General features: G+C 36.4%; 1 protein-coding gene across 2 annotated transcripts in view; it reads left to right on the forward strand.

Moving 5' to 3' along the window:
* Nucleotides 1–20,022, forward strand: part of CERT1 (ceramide transporter 1) — a 79,880-nt gene that overhangs the window by 25,834 nt on the left and 34,024 nt on the right. For both annotated transcript variants that reach the window (XM_088130466.1, XM_088130467.1), the window contains exons 4-10: nucleotides 1,399–1,506; nucleotides 2,447–2,585; nucleotides 5,525–5,608; nucleotides 8,287–8,444; nucleotides 9,686–9,778; nucleotides 17,198–17,284; nucleotides 19,686–19,778. In XM_088130466.1, the coding sequence (XP_087986592.1) occupies nucleotides 1,399–1,506; nucleotides 2,447–2,585; nucleotides 5,525–5,608; nucleotides 8,287–8,444; nucleotides 9,686–9,778; nucleotides 17,198–17,284; nucleotides 19,686–19,778 (762 nt within the window). The remainder of the gene's footprint in view (nucleotides 1–1,398; nucleotides 1,507–2,446; nucleotides 2,586–5,524; nucleotides 5,609–8,286; nucleotides 8,445–9,685; nucleotides 9,779–17,197; nucleotides 17,285–19,685; nucleotides 19,779–20,022) is intronic.

A 20,022-nucleotide genomic window follows, 5' to 3' on the forward strand; every position in this document is an offset into this window, starting at 1 on the left:
AGTTTCTAGGCATTGCATTACAATCTCTGCTGTGAGTCCTGAAAGTGGTGATCCCACGGGTGTGCCTCTGATTTGTTGGTATATTTTTTCATCAAACTGAAAATAGATAGCAAGGCAGAAGTTGATGAGGTCCATGATTCTGGGTATTTCGATCTGAGTATATTTGGTTAGGTCAGGTGTGTTGTGTAGTACTGCTGATATGGATTCTTTCACTAGTTCTGGGTTTATGGATGTAAAGAGTGCTGTGACATCAAGTGAGACCATAATTTCATCTTCATCTATGTGTACATCTTTGATTTTCTGGAGGCACTGTAGCGAGGAGTTGATAGAATATTCACTCTTCTCTGTGAGATGTCCAAGCTTTTTTGTCAGTTCTTTCACTATGTTGTATGTTGGAGTCCCTGGTAAAGATACAATTGGTCGAAGAGGTATGTCAGGCTTGTGTATTTTTGGTCGTCCATAGAAACATAGGAGGATGGGTCCACTGCTTTTCATCTGCCACTGTTCTTTTGTGATCTGACCTTTCTTGGTTAGGTCATTAAGGGTTCTCTTGATTATGTTGTCTAGTTTCTGTATTGGGTTGGTGTTAACTGGGATGTAGGTTTCTTTGCCCTCTAATAATTTTTTGGCTTTTTGCAAGTATTGTGATTTATCCATAATAACCCTGGTTTGTCCTTTGTCTTCTGAGAGGATGATGATAGTTTGGTCCTTCCTATTCTAAAACAAAATTTAATACTCTTTTAAAAAAACTTTTTTGTAAGTAAACAATAGCGATATATCAAAACAATAAGAAAAATATCCTAGAAAAATTACAGAGCCTGTCCAGTTATGGAGCATTTGTGCTGATAGATGGCATTGAACATTATTTTAACACAAGTCAGGAATCTTGAGTTGTGGACTTTCTTTACTCATAGCTAAAATTCAGAGTTAAGGTGTCATGAAGGTCACTGTTTCTGTGAACAACCTCAGTTTGTCTGTTAGAAATGGCTCCAGTTTGCTTAGTCTAAGAGAGTAGATAGCCGGGAATCACAAGAGGAGATACCTCTAAGCTGTTTGCCCAAGTTTCTACCACTGAAGGGCTGGGTGGTGGGGGATAGGAAGGAAAAGAGAATTGAAAATATTTATTTCTATATTTCCCTGGTGTTTAATTAATTTTGATGATTTCTGGAAATAAATTTGACTGAAGGCACCTTGCAGTTCATAATACTTTCCCCCCTCCTTTCCTATAACCAGCTAAGTTCTCAGGTGATGACTTCATCATTTACTTAAAGTAGCATATATTTCTCTGGATGCCTCTCTCTAGTCTACTATTTTGTTTTAGAATACCAGTTTTGAGCAATTTATTTAATAAAGGTCTGCTTCCTTATTCCATAACCAATGCATATATTTGTTCTTCAGACTGAATCTGGCTATGGATCAGAGTCAAGCTTGCGACGTCATGGCTCTATGGTATCCCTTGTATCTGGAGCAAGTGGGTACTCTGCAACATCAACCTCTTCATTCAAGGTTAGAGATGAACAATGGTGGTACTTTTGAAAGAAACCTGCTGTATTTTCAGAAATATGTACATAAAGAAACACTGAAAATACTTTGACAATGCATGTTTTATTGATGAGTACTATTATATTTTCTCATGTGGACAAAAATACATGGGTCAGAAACAATGTACCTGAATTCCACTTAATTCTGAAGAATCACTTCTTAAGTTCTTCATTTAATTCTTCTATCACTTAGAAGGAATAGGGAATGGCCTTGAAGGACAGGAGGAAGAGCCACTACCAAGGCAACAGTCAAATAAGTGGGGCTGGAGCCCTTTCCTAGAAACTAATTTGAATTAACATCTCAGAAAGACTCCTCCCTAGTTCATACAAAGATAAAGGGAGGGAGCGGAGAAGTAAATTCAGACTTGCAAGATTCTGTTACTATAGTTATTACCATAAAAGTAGTCCTGACCTATATGGCATTGGTTTCTTAGATTGTTCTATTTTATAGGACTGACACATAACCACAAGCTTAGGGTTTTGCGGGAGGGGGGAATCTTTGGCTAGTAAGGACATTTTACTCTTTAAATAACTCCTTAAGATTTCTGTGCCTCATGATTTAGTACCTCTCTGAGGTCCTCTGGCATTATTTTAGAGCAATGCTATACAACTCTCAAGTGTGTGTTTTGTGTGCTGTTCATAAAGAGTTATACCAGCCCAATACTTGGTTGTATATGTAAAGGACATTTTAAAATGTTTATAGTCAGTCATTGAATTAATAGACAGGATATGTAAAACAAATGTTCAAGTAGGAAGATGATCTCAATCATAGCTTGATTATATAAACATTGAAAGATAAAGTTAAATTTATATAGTGTATGCGTGCTGAATTAACACATTGTGTTTGTTAAAAGAGTGAACTTTTGGGTTACTACAATTGAACATTTTACCTCAACAATTTTCAGAAGGGTCACAGTTTGCGTGAAAAGCTTGCTGAAATGGAAACCTTCAGAGATATATTGTGCAGACAAGTTGATACATTACAGAAGTATTTTGATGCTTGTGCTGATGCTGTCTCCAAGGATGAACTTCAGAGAGATAAAGGTATTAATTTAAATGCATTTAAACTAAATAAATTATGCTTTCAGTCTAAAATTGTATATGTTGCAAATTAACATTAATTATAGCTGGCATAATGTGACTTTATAGAACTACGTTCACATTACACAACCCAGGGATTCTCCAACTGTGATTGGGGAACCCCCAGTGAGGGTGGCACCAGCAATTTAGGAGTCACAAATTTTGTTTAAATCTGATTAGCACTGCATGGATGGAGTGAAAGCACATTCAAAACTTTCTTCAGGTTTTGCTACTCACTGTGCCTATATAAGCCTCAGTGGGCAATTGTATCACAAAGTATGTGATGAAGCTGCTGGGTGAAGTCATCCACTAGCTGGGGTTTGGTATCATCGATATGCCAGTGATACCCATTTTTATTTTTTGACACCAGGCTGGCCAAGTGAGGCTGTCAAGGTTAGAGCTGTGGCTTCAGTTCCTGAAGGCTATGTAGGCTTGGATGGGGAGGAACCAACTCCAACTCAGTCCTACCAAGACTGAGTGGCTATGGATATTAAGGGACCCTGGATCTGGGGATTTTTCCATCTATATTCTTGGATGAGGTAGTAGTTCCCATTCAAGAGTAGTACACAGCTCCTGCTCAAAGAGCAGATTGCAGCTATAGCCAAAAGGGCTTTTATATAGCTCCATCTGGTGTGCCAGTTGCACCCCTTCTTGGATCAGGAGGCCCTTCAGACAGTCACTCATGCCCTAGTCACTTCATGGCTCAGCTACTGCAATATGCTCTATATGGGACTGCCCTTGAAAACAACTTGGAAGCTCCTACTGGTCCAGAATGCAGCAGCATGAGCAGTGATGGCATACCTCGGTATGCCCATGTGACAGCTCTGCTTTGTGAGCTGCACTGGCTGCCAGTATGCTTCCAGGTGCGATTCAAGATATTGGTCATCACCTATAAAGCTCTATATGACATAAGACCAGCTTATTTGAGGGACCACTTGTCTCCCATTGTTTCTGGCTGACCTATATGTGCTGGCAGAAGTGATGTGCTCCAGGTTCCTTTGATTAAACAGTGACATCTATTGGAAACTAGGAAGCATGCCTTCTCTGTCACAGTGCCTACATTTTTGTAATGAGATTCCCCCAGAAATCCATGTGGCTCCCATCATGTTGGCATTTTGTAAAGCCCTGAAGCCCTGGTTGTTCTCCCAGGCCTGTATAAGTTTTTGCATATGTTTTTGTATCAAGTGATCAGATTCCATCTTGTTTTTGTTTTGTATTAGGTTTTTATTGCTTAGTATACTGTGAGCCACCCAGAATCAATTTGGAGTTGGGTGACACTTAAATTGAATGAAATAAGTGATAATATATAATAAAGTTTGAAAATCCCTGTGTGTGTGTGTGTGTGTGTGTGTGTGAGAGAGAGAGAGAGAGAGAGATTAATTAAAAATAGATGTATTATTTCTCACTCTAATCCCAATAAAATCATAAATTTTCTTTGTGGGGTGATGTTTCACTAATTTGTTAGGATGTTGGGGGGGGTTGCAGTAACATAAAGTTCAAGAATCTTCAACATAACCTCTTTCAAGAGAAGAAATAGTGTATTTGAGTGTCCTGTTCTTTTCCAATTGCCTATCTTTTTGCTTTCTTCAGCTGATCCATACTTTCATGTATACTTGATAGATTAAAAAGTTACTGCACAACTACCCATAGATTATTATATCATGGTGAAATTCAGATATTTTGGGCTTGTGCTAGATTAGTGCAGGGTATAAGATCTTCCTGATCAGCATTACAGGTAGTCCTCACTTACTGACCACTCATTCGGTGACTGTTCAAAGTTATGACAGCACTGAAAAAGGAGATTTATGACTGGTCCTTGAAGTTGCAACCATCACAGCATCCCCGTGGTCACATGATTGTGATTCAGGCTGTTGGCAACCAGCATGCATTTCCAACGGTTGCAGCATCCCACAGTCATGTGGTTGCCATTTGCAACCTTCAGAGCTGGCTTCCAACAAGCAAAGTCAGTGGAAAAGCCAGCAGGAAGTCACAAGTCGGGGTCACAAGATGTCGTTCTTAACAACTGCAGATGATTCACTTCACGATCACAGCCAGAACTGACATTGTAAGTTGGCACGGTCACATGACGTTTCACTTTACAACCATGTTGCTTAGCAATGGAGTTGCTGGTCCCAACTGCAGTCAGTAAGCAAGGACTATCTGAAGCTAAGAAAACTTTGTGCAATGGGATACATTCATATGTAACTCAGCAGTAAAGCACTAATGCAACTGTAATTATAAAACTAGAAAATATATACCCAAGTACAGCCTGGTCCTATACACTGTTACTTGTGTTAATGGGCCTTACTGCCCAAGGAATGTGGTTAGAATTAAGACACTACTAAATATCTAAATTGGAAAAAGAGTCAGTATTTGTTTTGACATTTATTTTATTGTAACAGGCCTGCTGTTCTCAGTATGCAATTTTGGTATTTTCCAACATAACTTGCAATAAGTTTAGCTAAAGACAGCTTTTATTTTCACTGAGAATTTAAAAGCGTATACCAAATAAAGTCATGAAATGAAATCAGCATACTAATAAAGGATATGATTAAAGATCACCTTAGCTGTTTTGCTTAACTGGTGTTTCAGTAGCACTCATCTCTCCCCGCCTATTCATTAGCATAGCTGAACTATAACCATTTCTTCTAACATTTGAATTTTTAATATTTCTAATTTCCTGCTTGATGTATACACAGTATAAAAAGTATACAGCTATGAATGTCTAGTAATGTGCATACAATTTATATCCAGCTTGGATATTGATTTAATAAAATGCTTTCATGGTTTACTAATACAAAAATACTAGCTGACGCACAATATTTGATAAAGAATTATTTCTCTGCTATTTCTTCTGATTCTATGCTATTCACATTAGTAATTGATTTATTTCTTTGTTGTAGTGGTAGAAGATGATGAAGATGATTTTCCTACAACACGTTCGGATGGGGAGTTTTTACATAATACTAATGGAAGTAAAGAAAAATGTGGGTATACTTAAATACATGATAATCCAAATGCTCTGGTGATATAAGGACCCTTTGAATACTTCATGAGTACATCATGAAGTAAATTAGCATAAAACGTGTGGAAAAATAAGGAATATCTATATTTAATCTTATTTTACTTCAAGATATATATCCTAAATGTGTTCTATTATTAGAACACATGCCAACAAACACAGTATCATATATATTTTAATTCAAATGTATATTTTATTTTAAATGCTCAGAAGATATGCTATGTACTAATAATATATAAATATATATTAATATATAAATCATTGTAAGACTTTCTACTTAAAACTATCAAGCTTTAAAAGAAATTAACACTTCTATAGAGACGTACATTTACATTGGTAAATTTTATATTTACCAAATAAATTCTTATTGAATTCAGTAGACTTACTCCTGAGTAAATGGATATAGGATTGCAGTTCATTTCTAATGCAGTTACCAAATTTATGTTATTTAGCAGTTTCATGAAAACAACTATTGACCCTGTTCTTACTTTCTACTTTCATGATTGTTTTAATCAGTCTTTTTTCCTATTGTATTCAATCCTATAAGTTTAAGAAAGAGTCTCTTTAAGAAAATGCCTAAGTTATTAATTCTACTCAAGGCAGCTTACATAATTTTTAAAACTTGATTTCAATTATTTTGATACTCCTGGAGATAGGACAATAGAACTTCTTAAGGCTTGGCAGTTTGTGTTGGAACAAAAGTAGAATAATTGAGCCTCTGCAGCTCTTACTGTACTACATTTATATTCAAAAGCATTTCTTATTGGCTATTATTGATGCTCTAGCTATTTCTGCTTTTGGTAAATGCTCATCTGTGGTATTGTCACTCATGCTGTGCTTACATCATATTACATTATTGTAATGTGGTTTTTGCCTTGACAACTGCCTAGAAACTAGAAACAAGTAGTCTAGAATGACTTTGTGAAGCTGTTGACCAGGATCTGTTCAACAGCCTCAGTTGGTTTCAGAATGCTGTTCAGATGCTTGCCTTTTTTTTCCCATTTCCCCATAGAGAGATGTTCTACCTCTGTTAGTGGCACCAATTTTATGGTTACCAAATATAAGATCGTATTAGAGGTGATCTATCTTAAATGTAATATTTTTCTCTCAGAACTGTCTGCCTGACACCCTCTCTCCTTCTTCAAGGCATAAGCCAGAATTCTGTTTCACAAAGTTTTTAAGACTAACAAGAGATAGAGGACTGCATTTTGATACTGCTTAGCTTTCAGCTTTGGTTACGCTGTTAAGCTAGGTAATTTCCTCTAATAATGCTATATTTGACCAAAATATATTACTATTATGGTTGGTCACACAGTCAGCCAGATGTTTGACTGGATTTGGCATTTTTATCCACCTATCGAGTCTTTCCCAAGGACCTGGGATAGGCAGATGTTGTTGTTTGATGTTGATATTATTGTGTATTAACAGCCTTCAGGATAAAACTTTTTAATAAGGGTATAGTACTGCCTCTCTATATGGAAAACCAACAGTAAGCTTTAGATCTTCTACATGTTTATCATTCTACTTTGTTAACATGCCTTGAGGTTCATAAGATACATTCTTTGCTGGCCTTCAGGAGTGTTTTAAATATTTATTAACTGCAGTTTGTTTTGATTAATGAATTATATTTTTAACTAACTTCTATCTTATTTCTTATGTCTTATTTGTTATGCTAAAATATTTTGTATTTTCAAGTTATAATCCAAGTTGTATAACTCTGTTATGCATTGATGTTGCTGCCATAACAAACAATTTATCTAATCACTTAAAATGAAATTTATTTTAAAATGTAGATTCTTGCATTTCCTTCCATACAGTAAGTCAGTCATTTTACGCTATGTCTTTCTCTTCTCAGATAGGAAACTGAAGACATCTGGAGACATTGAGTTGGGATGGACTTGACTCATAACATACATACATGTTAAAATACATATGACAGGGATGTCATAGGTTTTTTAGGCATAGAATATTGGTCTTAGCTGATTAAATCCCAGCTCTTAGCAAATGGAGAGTCTTAATATGACATCTGACATGATTTGAATAATAAGTTTTATCATCCTTAATATATATTGATGTATTTTTGTAACATTCTGCCTCATATACTTTTAAATAGATCATTTATTCAAACAAGCTTAGCAACAGATGTCTGTTGCGGTGTGAAATATTGAAATCACTATAGCTATGGAAAATTCATCTGTTTAGGTACATTATAATGTCCTTCTGCTTCATAGGACATTATTACCCTGCCCTGATAATTTTTTCAAATACTTTTAATGGTACATTATTAGATTCAAATGCATGTTAATTATTGGTTTTAAGTGCTGTATCTGCTAGCTTTTAAGGTGGTTCTGTTTTAATTAAATCCCACTCCAAGCTGTCAAATTGCAATTGTTACAAGAATATTAGCACTCCTGCCACCCACACATTTTTTTAAAGTAGAGTTAAAGCACTGAGAAACAGAGTATACAGGAATATAGCTGCAAAAGGGCATTTCTCCCACTGAGCTTTCTGTGTATTCTCCAAAGTAGTTGCCAAATTATTTTTACTCTACATAGCACACTGCTACATTAAATGTTTTTTCAGGTAACATTCATTTGAGTAATCAAGGTTTGTACTGATAAATCTCTAATCTGTTTGTTTTAGTGTTTCCACATGTAACGCCCAAGGGAATAAATGGTATAGATTTTAAAGGTGAAGCTATAACTTTCAAAGCAACAACAGCTGGAATCCTTGCTACACTTTCCCATTGTATTGAATTAATGGTAAAACGTGAGGAGAGCTGGCAGAAAAGATTGGATAAGGTAAGACTCTCAACTTGTGCAAGGATTAAATTGTGATTTTTTTTTAAATTTCAGATGTACGAAAGATACTGACTTGCATTTACATTCAACTATATGGCAAGGACAACAGCTCTGAAAATGTCTTCATCTGTATTAACACACTTAATAGTAATTTTTCCATTTTGGTCCTCCATCCACAAATCTGAATTTACTGCTACAGGTAGTCCCCAGTTTAAGAACAAGTTCCATTCTCAAAGTCTATCTTTAATCAACATTCTGTGTAAGAGTTATGTGACCTTGTGGCTCTTGCTCTTGGCTTTTCTGGGTGCAATGACTCACTGTAACCTTAGAACTAATAAATGATGGTTTGGACTGTGAGAGGAAAAATGTTAATGGCTTGAAGCTTATTTTAATATAGATATATTTTGTAATCATATTTAATAATAAAGGCAAGGACTGGCTTGGAGATGACCTTTGGGGCAATGATAGGAAATAAGTAAAACTTGCAAAACTGTTAAATAAGCAAACTTGTTGATGGGAACAGACGTGACAGGGACAGAGGGAACAGGGAGGTATGGTGAAATTAGCTCTGGGAACATTATGATTCAGTTGAAGATCCTGAGAGTCATGATTCAGGTTTGCGGTTTTAAAGGATAAAAAGGATTGCATCTTAGGGGTCAGGACCACTTGGTCAAGCTGTCTACCTGACAGCTCAGTCCAGCTGGTCCGCATTGCAATGTGCATCTAAGTAAGTACCTTGTATGTTATTGATTGCATTTTACTTGCTTATTGAACTTACTTTTAATAAAGCTCTTAGAACTTTGACGTGACTTATGTTCTGGTGTGTCTGTCTCCCGTGTTTAACGTAGAGTTTCCCAGACAGGACCCTCTCCAGTTGTTGGTGATTTCTGGATGAGTTTTCCACCACAAGGGCAATCAGTGAATATCTTTTAATGGGCAGTAAATAACATTTTTCAGAGTTTTATCCTTTGTTATTGTTGTTTGCTATATTGTCTTTTATTTAGTTAAGATAGTTTCGATAGTTTAACTTTAGATAGTTAAAGCCTGAAACTAGTTGTTCCCAAAGTTAAATTCATAATAACTAGATGTTCCTTGTTGATTTCCTTATGCTGATCATTTATTATACTTAGCCGACTTTACTCCTGCACTTTATATTGTGATATAGTAACTTGTAAAAGTCTGACTAATTTTTGAATAAGTGATTACTTACGAATAAAACACGGTGTTTAATATTCTTGCAGGAAATTGAAAAAAGGAGGCGAATAGAAGAAGCATACAAAAATGCAATGACAGAGCTTAAAAAAAAGTCTCATTTTGGAGGGCCAGACTATGAGGTATGCATTCATATGCAAGTTCTCTGTTTTTAAGCCAAGCCTGGACCATATACCTCCAGTAAAGATAGACTTAAACATGTACCTAAATATTGGGCAACAAAGGATCATTCTTGTATTGGTTTGTTAATTATTTATCTTGGGGTGGTAAACGTTGTACGAAAAATGAGGAAGAACAAGAAACGCAATAGGACTAGCCCAGGCACTCAGATTCTACTTAATCCTACAAAGCAGCCAAAAATTGAGGATTATGTGAGGAACAAGAAAACTGAGTAAAAACAATAATAAAATAGATCCTTTTTATTCCATCCCTACTTCCAACAGTTATGATATATTGAACTGGGATTTGGAAATAGAAATTGAAAAACAATAATTATTAGAGCTATCCTCTACTTTGCATGAGAAATCAAACTATCTGACTGAACCTCTGCCTTCACTTCCTCCCCCATTGTTAATACACCTCTGATGGGGGAAGAGCAAATTAAGCAATCATTAAAGGAATTCACAATAGGTTTTGCTGCTAGACAATGTTTATTAACAGCACAAACTCTAATCTCAATTTTTGGATATTTAACTTCCATAAACATAAAGGTGGAAAATGAGACCTTTTGTTTCTACTTTTCAAATATATCCACTGTGTGTTTTCTGAGATGAAAAGAGAATTGCACTTTTTGGCTTAACATCTCAGCCAGATACTCCCCTCCCCCATGCTGCAGGCAGCATGCCAAATGATAAAAACCAGAGCAACCCAGCATGTCCAGCGTCCTTGACAAGACACTGCCCAAATAATCATATTGCAATGATGCAAGAAAATATTGGCACAAATGAAGCTTTAGAAACAGGACTAATTAACTCTTTCAAAGTCTTACCAAACCATGAACAAGAAGAAATACTGAGACGACTGGATGAATTAAAACAATCGCTGCTGCTAACCCGGGCAGCAGCTAAACCTCTAATTGATTTGATATCTTTGGATCTCTCATCTGACAATAAAGAGAACTTTCTTCATTCTGTACTATCTGAGGGCCTTGTATCAAGAGTACACTCTCATCAAGATCTTCAGCCTGCAAATTCAGTCATCTCCAGAGACTGCAAATTAATTGATAGCTCAAAGTTGCTGCCCGCTAATGATTCCTATACTGACGAGAACATTATCTCAACATCTTCAGTATGTCTTTTTGCACCTAGACAAGAACACAATGCGGCTATTCCTCACTCAGTGTTACCTCTCCCGGACATTGATACTATGACTTGCCAACCTGCAAAAACACCTTATTCAAATAACCACCTTTCTCAAAATTTTCTGGAGCCCACTCAACAGCTAGGCAGAGGTGAAAGCAGGCAAACGCCAAATCAATGTGGGGGTTTTTTTTTGACACCGAAGGAATTTTGGATAATATCACTTCTGTGGGATGACTGAAAAATTCCTGTGCTCTAATCCAAAATTATAATACCCTTCCAATTATTTCCACTAACTCCCAGCATGAAGATTCTATCCAGTTTCTAACTTGGAATATTGCTGGTTGGAAGTCTAGAGCAATGAATGGGGACCTAGTGGAGTTCCTCTCAAATTTTGATCTCATAGCACTCCAGGAGACCTGGTTGACCCTAGATGATAAGGAGATCCAATTTCCAGGTTTTAGTTCCTGGATTATCCCTGCAAAAAAGTATAAGACTAAAGGGCGGGCATCAGGAAGACTGATTATTGCCAAGGCAGAGCTGGGCTGGCAAGGACAGAAATTGATTCTTGGAGATGGATCTCCCCATTATCTAGCTGTTAAATTTTTTTATAAATCCTTTGAATTGGTACTATTGAACATTTATCTTCCACCACATACTACCATATTTTTCTGACAATAAGACGCCCCCATGTACAAGACGACCCCCACTTTTCCAACCCAAAATTAAGAAATCAATATTTTAAAGATAGTGCAAAACATATTTTTATTTAGTAATTAGTTAACATTGACCTGATACACTCGATGGGAGGAGGTCCAAACCGTCTCTCTGCAGCTCTGTTTCCATGCTCTTTTTGCATAACTGATTACATTCAAGCACAAGTGAAACTGCCAATAGCTTGTCTCTGCAAACAGCTTTCCTCTAATTGGTTTGTTCAGCATCAGCTGACGTCAGTTACATCGGGCTCGTGATTGGAGGAAGTCTGTTTGGGAGACAAGCTATTTCACTCATGATTGGAGGCTAGCAATAGGAGGAAGCCTCTCTGCAGAAACAAAGTATGGGCAGTTTTGTAACCGCGCGATTCTCGGCTGACTTCCTTGAATAAGACACCCTTCAATTTTTAGGGTAAGGATTTTAGAAAAAAAGTATCGTCTTATAGTCGGAAAAATACGGTACTTCTTATTTTTCTCCCAATATTTGGACAAATCTAGAAGAGACCATGTTAAAGATAAATATAAATCATCCTAAAGCCACTGTAATTCTAGCAGAAGACTTCAGTGCCAGGGTGGGAGCCTACAAAATTTTGTTCATTTGGGTGTTATACCTGAGGATTATTTAATAAATGATCCACCCTGGCTTTCTAATGACCTCAAAAGAAACATCGCAGGTTCACAACTGGTCTCCTTGATTTATAAATGTAACCTTCATATTTTAGGTGGTAAGGAACCTGATTTTATATATCCTTTTACATATCATTCAGGAAACTCCAGCAGTGTTTTAGATTACATAAGTGTTTCTCAAGAGAAGTTTGAGTTGTTTTCAGATATCCAAGCACTTGTAAGGGAGGATAGTGATCATCAACCAATCACAGTCTCTTTTCAAGGCAGATCAGACACAAGGTCATATACGCCTTAGGATAAGAGGATATTAGCTAATCTTGAAGTGAGTCAGGACAGGAAATTTAATTGGCCTAAGGTTGATACTAAGGCATTATCGATTTTTTTGAAAAGGCCTAGACTTGGAGAAACTCAGTTTCTTCTCTTACTTTAGATTCAGATAAAATCCTGACCCAATATGCTGACTTGTGTCATGCACTGAGAAAATTTTTAATTGATAAACTCCCTATTAGAAATTGTCAGCAAATTACTTCAAATTGGTTTGATTCTGACAGTACAGTTGATACAGTAAAAAACTTTTGAGGGCAGCAATGCATCAGGTTCTGGGACATCCTACTACAAAAAATCATGCAAAAATGCTAAAAATTAGGCATGACTATAAGAAATTGATAGCCTTTAAGAAAGCCTCTTATAGAGCTAAATTATGGTCAGATCTGGAAGTCTGGGCAAAAGGGACAAATTCAGTTTTCTTCTGGAATACTGTATCGAGTTTGTTGAAGGAATGTAAATTCCAGTTCAATATTCCCATTCCAGCTTCAACCTGGGAGGATTATTATGCTAATCTATTTTCTAATCCTAACCAGGGTTTTTTTGCATAAACAAAGTATTGATTTTTTAATCTTTTGAAAACCTTCCCCCCTGGCCTCCTGTATCTGTATCAGAAATCAAAATTATTATTCAATCCTTAAAATCTAATAAGGCGCCTGGAGAAGATTTCTTACCTCTGGAATTTTTTAAGACTCATATTGACTGGTGGGACCCACTATTAACAGTGCTGTTTACCTATATAAATAATATAGGTTGTATTCCAGTCGGATGGGAAGTTTCCATTATAGTTCCCTGATATTAAAAAGGAGATAAAGGTGATCCAAAAAATTATAGACCAATAAGCCTTATTGGAATTGTGGCTAAAATGTATGCAAGGCATCTGTTGAGCAAAATAGAAGACTGGGTTATGAAAATACTCTTAGTGGAGGAACAAGCTAGATTTAGACTAGAGTGCTCCACAATAGACAATTGTTTTACTTTATACCATCTTTTATCAAAGCGATTAATAAATGGCAAGAAACTGTTTACCGCATTTATAGATCTTAATGCGGCTTTTGACTTGATAAATAGAAATATTCTGTGGAAGAAATTGGCCAGCTTAAATGTGGAACCCAGACTCTTACTCTTGGTTAAGGCCCAATATTCAAACACTTATTTGAAAGTTCGTACAGGTGTAAATGGCTCTTTAACCAAGAGTATATCCACCTTTAGCAGTATCAGACAGGGTTGTATTCTAGCTGCAATGCTTTTTAACCTGTATGTCAATGATTTACCAGGATTCCTGTATGATGTACACATTCACATGCCAAAGATCCTTGATAAATTTATTAATATTTTATTATATGCTGATGATATGGTTCTAACGGCACATTCCCAAACTGAATACCTATTGTGCTCAAAAATTTTTAAATGTCAATAAAAGCAAATCTAAAGTGATGATATTCAGCAGGAAATGCATGAAATATAACTGGCAGAAAAATGGGGAGTCTATTGAACAAGTTAATTTTTTCAACTACCTTGGAGTGGTTTTTACTAGCACAGTGTTGTGGTTAAATCACTTCAAAAGAAGCTTGGCAAGGGCCACAGCAAGCACTAAAAGATTATATAAATTATTTAATTACAATTACCCAGGCACCCTGACCCCTATATTGAAAATAGTTCCAATGCTGACCTATGGTACAGAATTGTGGGGTTTAAATAAAGCTACCCCACTTGAACAAATTCAGACCCGCTTTTTAAGATGCATGTTGGGAACTGATAAGAATACGTCTGCCCCTGCAGTCAGAGCGGAATTAGGTATTCATTTCTTACATAGTCATCTAACAATTAAAGCTTTTACATATTGGTTGAAGATCCAATCAATGGACTCTGATAGACTTCCCAAAATATGCATAACTGAACAGATAAATATGGCACAGCCCAATTCCTGGATCAGCCAACTCTCTGAAGTTATTTCACGACATGGGTTTTCCATTCAGCATCTGCTTTCAATGGCCTCACAGGCAAGGGAAATTTTTAAACAGAGAGTCCTAGATATTAGTGCGCAAATTGATAGGGAATTATTGACTGAAAATAGATCTTTAAGATAGTTGGCTAAAAATAAAATTACTTTTCAGTCTGAAAAATATCTATCAATGAGCCTACCACAGTTTTTAAGAAGGGCCTATTCTAGAGCTAGATTTGAATTAATGGATTCCATGGCCAAATATGAGCGCTTCCACCACTTGCCATATCATGAGAGAACCTGTATATGCAGTTCACCAGCCATTGAAAATATTTTTCATATTTTTTTCAATTGCCAATTGTATGCACCCCTTAGGCTTAAATATCTATCATCCTTATTGGAAAGAACAGCATATTGGGATCCCAACCACAGATTGTCTTATTTTCTCTTGGGTTCTAATGTGCATATTGTATGCAGAACTGCTAAGTTTATAAGTAAGGCAGCGGTTATAAGAACCCAATACATTGAACAAATTGGGGTATCCTGTAAGGGAGATTCATTTATCTGACTACTGAATCCTTGTATTAACACTTATGTATTTTGTCACTGTATTTTTCCTATCTATTTTTCTTTTTGGAATTAAACTATGTATTGTATATTACTTAAATTTAATTTTATTGTATTGATATGGTCGTAGGACTAATCAATTAATAAACTGAAACTGAAACATATTTATCTTGGGTTATGAATACCTAGAAAGAAGAGTTGGGTAGATAGTGAAAAAGAAATAAGTCCCCAGTGCTCTCATTGTTCTGTTCTCTGTGTTACATCTCATTAAATATTATACATATGAAGCATATACAACTTTTCCAGGTTATAGATCCAATTTGTAAGAATGCTTAGAAAAGCAAAACATTTTACCTTTCAGTTTTGTAGTCACTATGGTCAACTTGAATAATATGAAATACAAAATTATATAAAGGAGAGTATTTATTAGTGATGGATTCAGTTAGATTCAGTTCTGTAACTTCAAAAATATGCTTAGTGCAGCTAAAGGTGACCTTTAACTGAGCAAAAAGTATAGACAAGAAAAATTTGTTTTCATACTTCATTAATGATTGGATTACCTTTCTTGCAACATGTTTTTTTAGCATCAGTTTATTTCCTTAGCATTTTGTATCTAAAAACTGGTTAGTATAAACTGAACTGAAGAGTTCACAGAATTATCATTTCCAGTATGAACTTTCTGTACAATTGTAAGAGAGGATGCAATTCTGCCTATGTCACATGTAGGTTCTAATTATCTAAAACATGTACTCTTTACGTGAATAGTAAAAATAAATGGCATCCAAGGAGCACATAAATGTGCTTAAAGGATCTCCAGATGCCTTGTTGCTCCTGCAGTGTTTCATCATAGAAAACATTGGAAAGAGTTTGTGTGTCAGATTCCAGAGCACAGGTAGCAATTTCAATTGCAGTTTTCAGAACTCAGTTTAATGAGCTGTGTGTGTACATACATACGTACTGTAGGTGTGACTCACTTAAGCAGGGGTGCAACACCCTCATGTATATCCTCCCAGTTAAGAAACTGCTTCCTACTCCTGTCCTTACCTTCACTATCCCATCATATAAACGCTTAGGTATTCATTGGCCCAGTGGTAAATCTGAAAATCTGCATCTCCATTTAATCCTTCTTGGCTTGATGCATATTATTCATGGCTAGATATCTTCCATTAAGAGAAGAAATCAAGATGTAAAGATAGGGAATATAAACAGACTACTAACATCCTTCATTACCTCATTTATTGTCTGCCTGCATAAGCCTGTAAGGGGGAAAAAGTTGTTCTCACTAGAGAAAATTTGTGGTTTGATTATTCTAGGGCTAAATGCTGTTCATGGCCATTGTTCTCCCAAATGAAAGGAACAAAGGTTGTGTGTGTTGCAGGCAAGGGTAATAGGAGTTGTACCATAGTCAATTCTAAATCATCAGGGCAAATGTGCACTGCTCAGAGATAGTTGCTGAACATTTTAAGTGATTAATTTTATAGGAATAAAAGTTAAGCATATGTTTAGCAATTTCATTGAAAAGTAATATGGCTTGTTCTAATTTTGATTGGATCATATCCTGTTTAGTTTTTTAAAACTTATTTATGTATTTAACTCTAGGTAGTTCTTCTTTGCTGCTTGTCTATATAAAATATAAGTCAAAGGATGTCAATTGAGTACAGGATTTTACAGTTTAAACCATCTCTATCCCACAAATCCAATAGTTAGGTGTCCAGTTTAGTGCTTCTTTATCTTCTTTATCTTCCCTGTTACAGCTCACTTAAGGTGGCTTCTTTGTCCTCTACTTAACCTGTTTTTTTATTGCACATAATTAGTTGATTTTAGGGTTTTTTTCCTTCTATGCAGCAATGTTTCCTAATTATGTGTTGATTCAGCCATCTAATATTGTTACAAAATAATAAAGCCCTAAATACTTTTCATACTGATGAAAGTATCTGAAAATAACAACATAAGCAGATCCAAAGAAATTTGATGCAACCTTTTTTTTTTTAATTTGCAGTATATTATTGAGCTCTCTTAATTTTGTGCCTGCTACTGAATTTACTTTCTCACTGATTTTTGCTATAGGAAGGTCCCAACAGTCTGATTAATGAAGAAGAATTCTTTGATGCTGTTGAAGCTGCTCTAGATCGGCAAGACAAAATAGAAGAACAGGTAATTAATATTAGTATATGAAGTTCTAGGCAGAACTGTGTTACTGTGTTATATCGTGGCCCCTTTAAAAACACACATAATACTGTCTACAGTATACAGTTCATCGGATTCAAAACAAATAGAAATATTATATTACATATAGTTAAACTGAGGAATTTATTGCTAGGAGGAGTGGTGATAGCCATTAATTTAAGTGTTATTGAAAGGGGACAGAACAAATTAATAGGAAATTGCATTGTTGAAGGCTGTTAGTCTTGATAGCTGTTTACTGTTTCCAGAATCACAGGTAGCATACTGTAAATACCTGCTGCTGGAGAGCAGGACTGGAGGAGGGCTGTCACTCCCTGTACACCTCTGTAGACTTTCTGAATTCACCTCATTTGTCACAATGTGACATAGAATGTTGGATCTGATAAGCCACTGACCTATAATTGTTATATTATTTATGCCACAGAGTTGTGGTTAAAGGTATTTTCAAAGTAAAATTTATAGTAATCTGGGGTTCTCAAATATCATAGTGCAATCTGACAGGGCTTCCATTATCAGACATGGCACCCATTCTGCCTCGACAAACTTATTGTTGACTTGTCCAGGCAGAGCAAGAGCACAATCTGGCAGCAATCAAGTTATGCACATACAAAGCTTAAATCTCCAAAGCTAGATCACTGTCAGAAATTGCTTCATGCTTCTTGGAAGAAGCTAGTTGCCAACCTGCCACACAAAGTAAAAACATGGTTTAACAAGGCTCTAGCTTCACATGCTCACTCCAAATGGCTTGTGTATGCAATGTTAGAGTCATATCAGATATCTAGTGCTCCCACTCTTATCATATCTAATGCTCCCACTCTACGTTTGGGTGTGCATGCACGCACAGTTGGATCAGTACCAGCCATGCTACTGCTCTGCCTGGACAAACTGTCAGCCTGAGGTATCAAGCATTTCTTACAGAAATGGGCACATTACCTCCCTTCTAGTTGCTGGTAGCCATGTCATCTCTATCCTATAACAACAACAGCTATTTTCTCTAAAGTACTGGATACATCCTATTATGTTAACAGTTTTACATAGTAGAATATATCAAACGCTCCAGAATCAAGGCAGACTTTCTGCACAATTATGGATAGATTTATCCTGGTCTCCGTGTGGTATGTTTTGCCCTGCTATTTCCTTAGGTGTCTCTAATTATTGTCCAGATTAGAACTTGTTATAGTTCAACAGACCTCACCTTCAAGATACTGGGTGTCATCGTATTATACATTGTACATATTTTGCTGGTACAGTGTCAGTCTAAGCTAGTGGCTGGGCAGTGCTTTTATTCCAGTACACATGAAACTTTAACTGCGTCCTGGAAATGAGATGGGCCCAACTTTGCGAGAAGAAAGAAGATTGGGATTATTCAGGATGTTATGATAATGCTACAAACTGCAAGTAGGAACAGATCAGTGTCTTTTTAATAGATGAGAGTAGCCTGGTTTGAATTGCTTTGAAAGATTGACTGAAAACCAAAAGTAGAAACATTTTAGAAAACTAAATGCACAAATCATAAAACAAGTAAGCATTTGATGGGCATCAGAAGGGGAAATACATGTCCTGAGAAGCAGCCATAAGAAAGAGGGCCACTTCCATACCTTGAGAGCAGCCAAATTGAGAGTTCAGCACACAGGTATGCATTCTAGAAAGATCTGCAGTCAGAGTACACTGGTCTCCCAATGGAAGGCACCATCCTCCTCCAAGAAGTAGAAGAGCGGGCACATAAGTGCAGCACCAGAATTTAGCACAATGCTTCTCCAAGAAGAGCCCCAGGTGACCCACTGTTGGTAGAAGGAGAAGGTGAGATGAGGCAGGAGCACCACAATTCTGATCTGGGTTGCCTTGGACAATGCTTAGGAACCAATTGGAACAGTTGCAAGAACTGTTACCGCAAGCACAAAGACTATCAAGGGAGAATCAAAGGGCCTGATTTTATGCCTGGTCTGGTCCAGAACCAGCAGCTTTGCAAAAGTCACCTGAATCCAGGCAAAATGGAGTAAAATCCAGAGGCCCCTCAGATTTGCTCACAGTTTGAGAATCCCTCAGTAACCTGTTGTAACCTACAGGACATTACACATGTAGAATTTCTAGAGTCATGGTTCTTTTATGAGTATTGGTTAGTTGAGTAAGCTTCCTACATTGTAATTTTTCTGCATTAGTAATCTTTTTTCTTAAATATTTGCATTAAAGTAGAGGACAATTGCTGTTCAGTCTTGTGCAGGAAATATGTTTGAGGCTTTCTGTTCTTACAAGATGGAGAGTCATAACGTGCCTACCACTGAGAATTATTTTTCGAATTATTTTATGTTTTCATGATACATCCAAAATTCTAGGCTAATAAATATATATATATATATATTTGTTCTTCTAGTCCCAAAGTGAAAAAGTCAGATTACATTGGCCAACTTCCTTGCCTCCTGGTGATGCTTTTTCTGTTGTGGGGAGTCATAGATTTGTCCAAAAGGTAAGATGCTTCTAAAACTTGACCTGGAAGCGGAATTAGTTCTAACTGTGATCCAACTAACATAATGTAATATGTGAAGCTCCTATTACATATGAATAAAGCCATTCAAACTGCTTTACTCTTTACTGGAAGGAAAGTTACTTTCGCTGCGTTGATGACCTTGAAATGTTTTTCTGCTAAGAGTGCATGCTTGGAAATTAGGTTTAACTAAACTGTAATAAGAAGGACTTTTATTTTCCACATT

This window comes from Python bivittatus, unplaced genomic scaffold (genome assembly GCF_059951505.1).
Source record: "Python bivittatus isolate LINGU-HERP-01145 unplaced genomic scaffold, Pbiv_v1 ctg000850_np1212, whole genome shotgun sequence".
In the NCBI taxonomy this organism is placed as follows: domain Eukaryota; kingdom Metazoa; phylum Chordata; class Lepidosauria; order Squamata; family Pythonidae; genus Python; species Python bivittatus.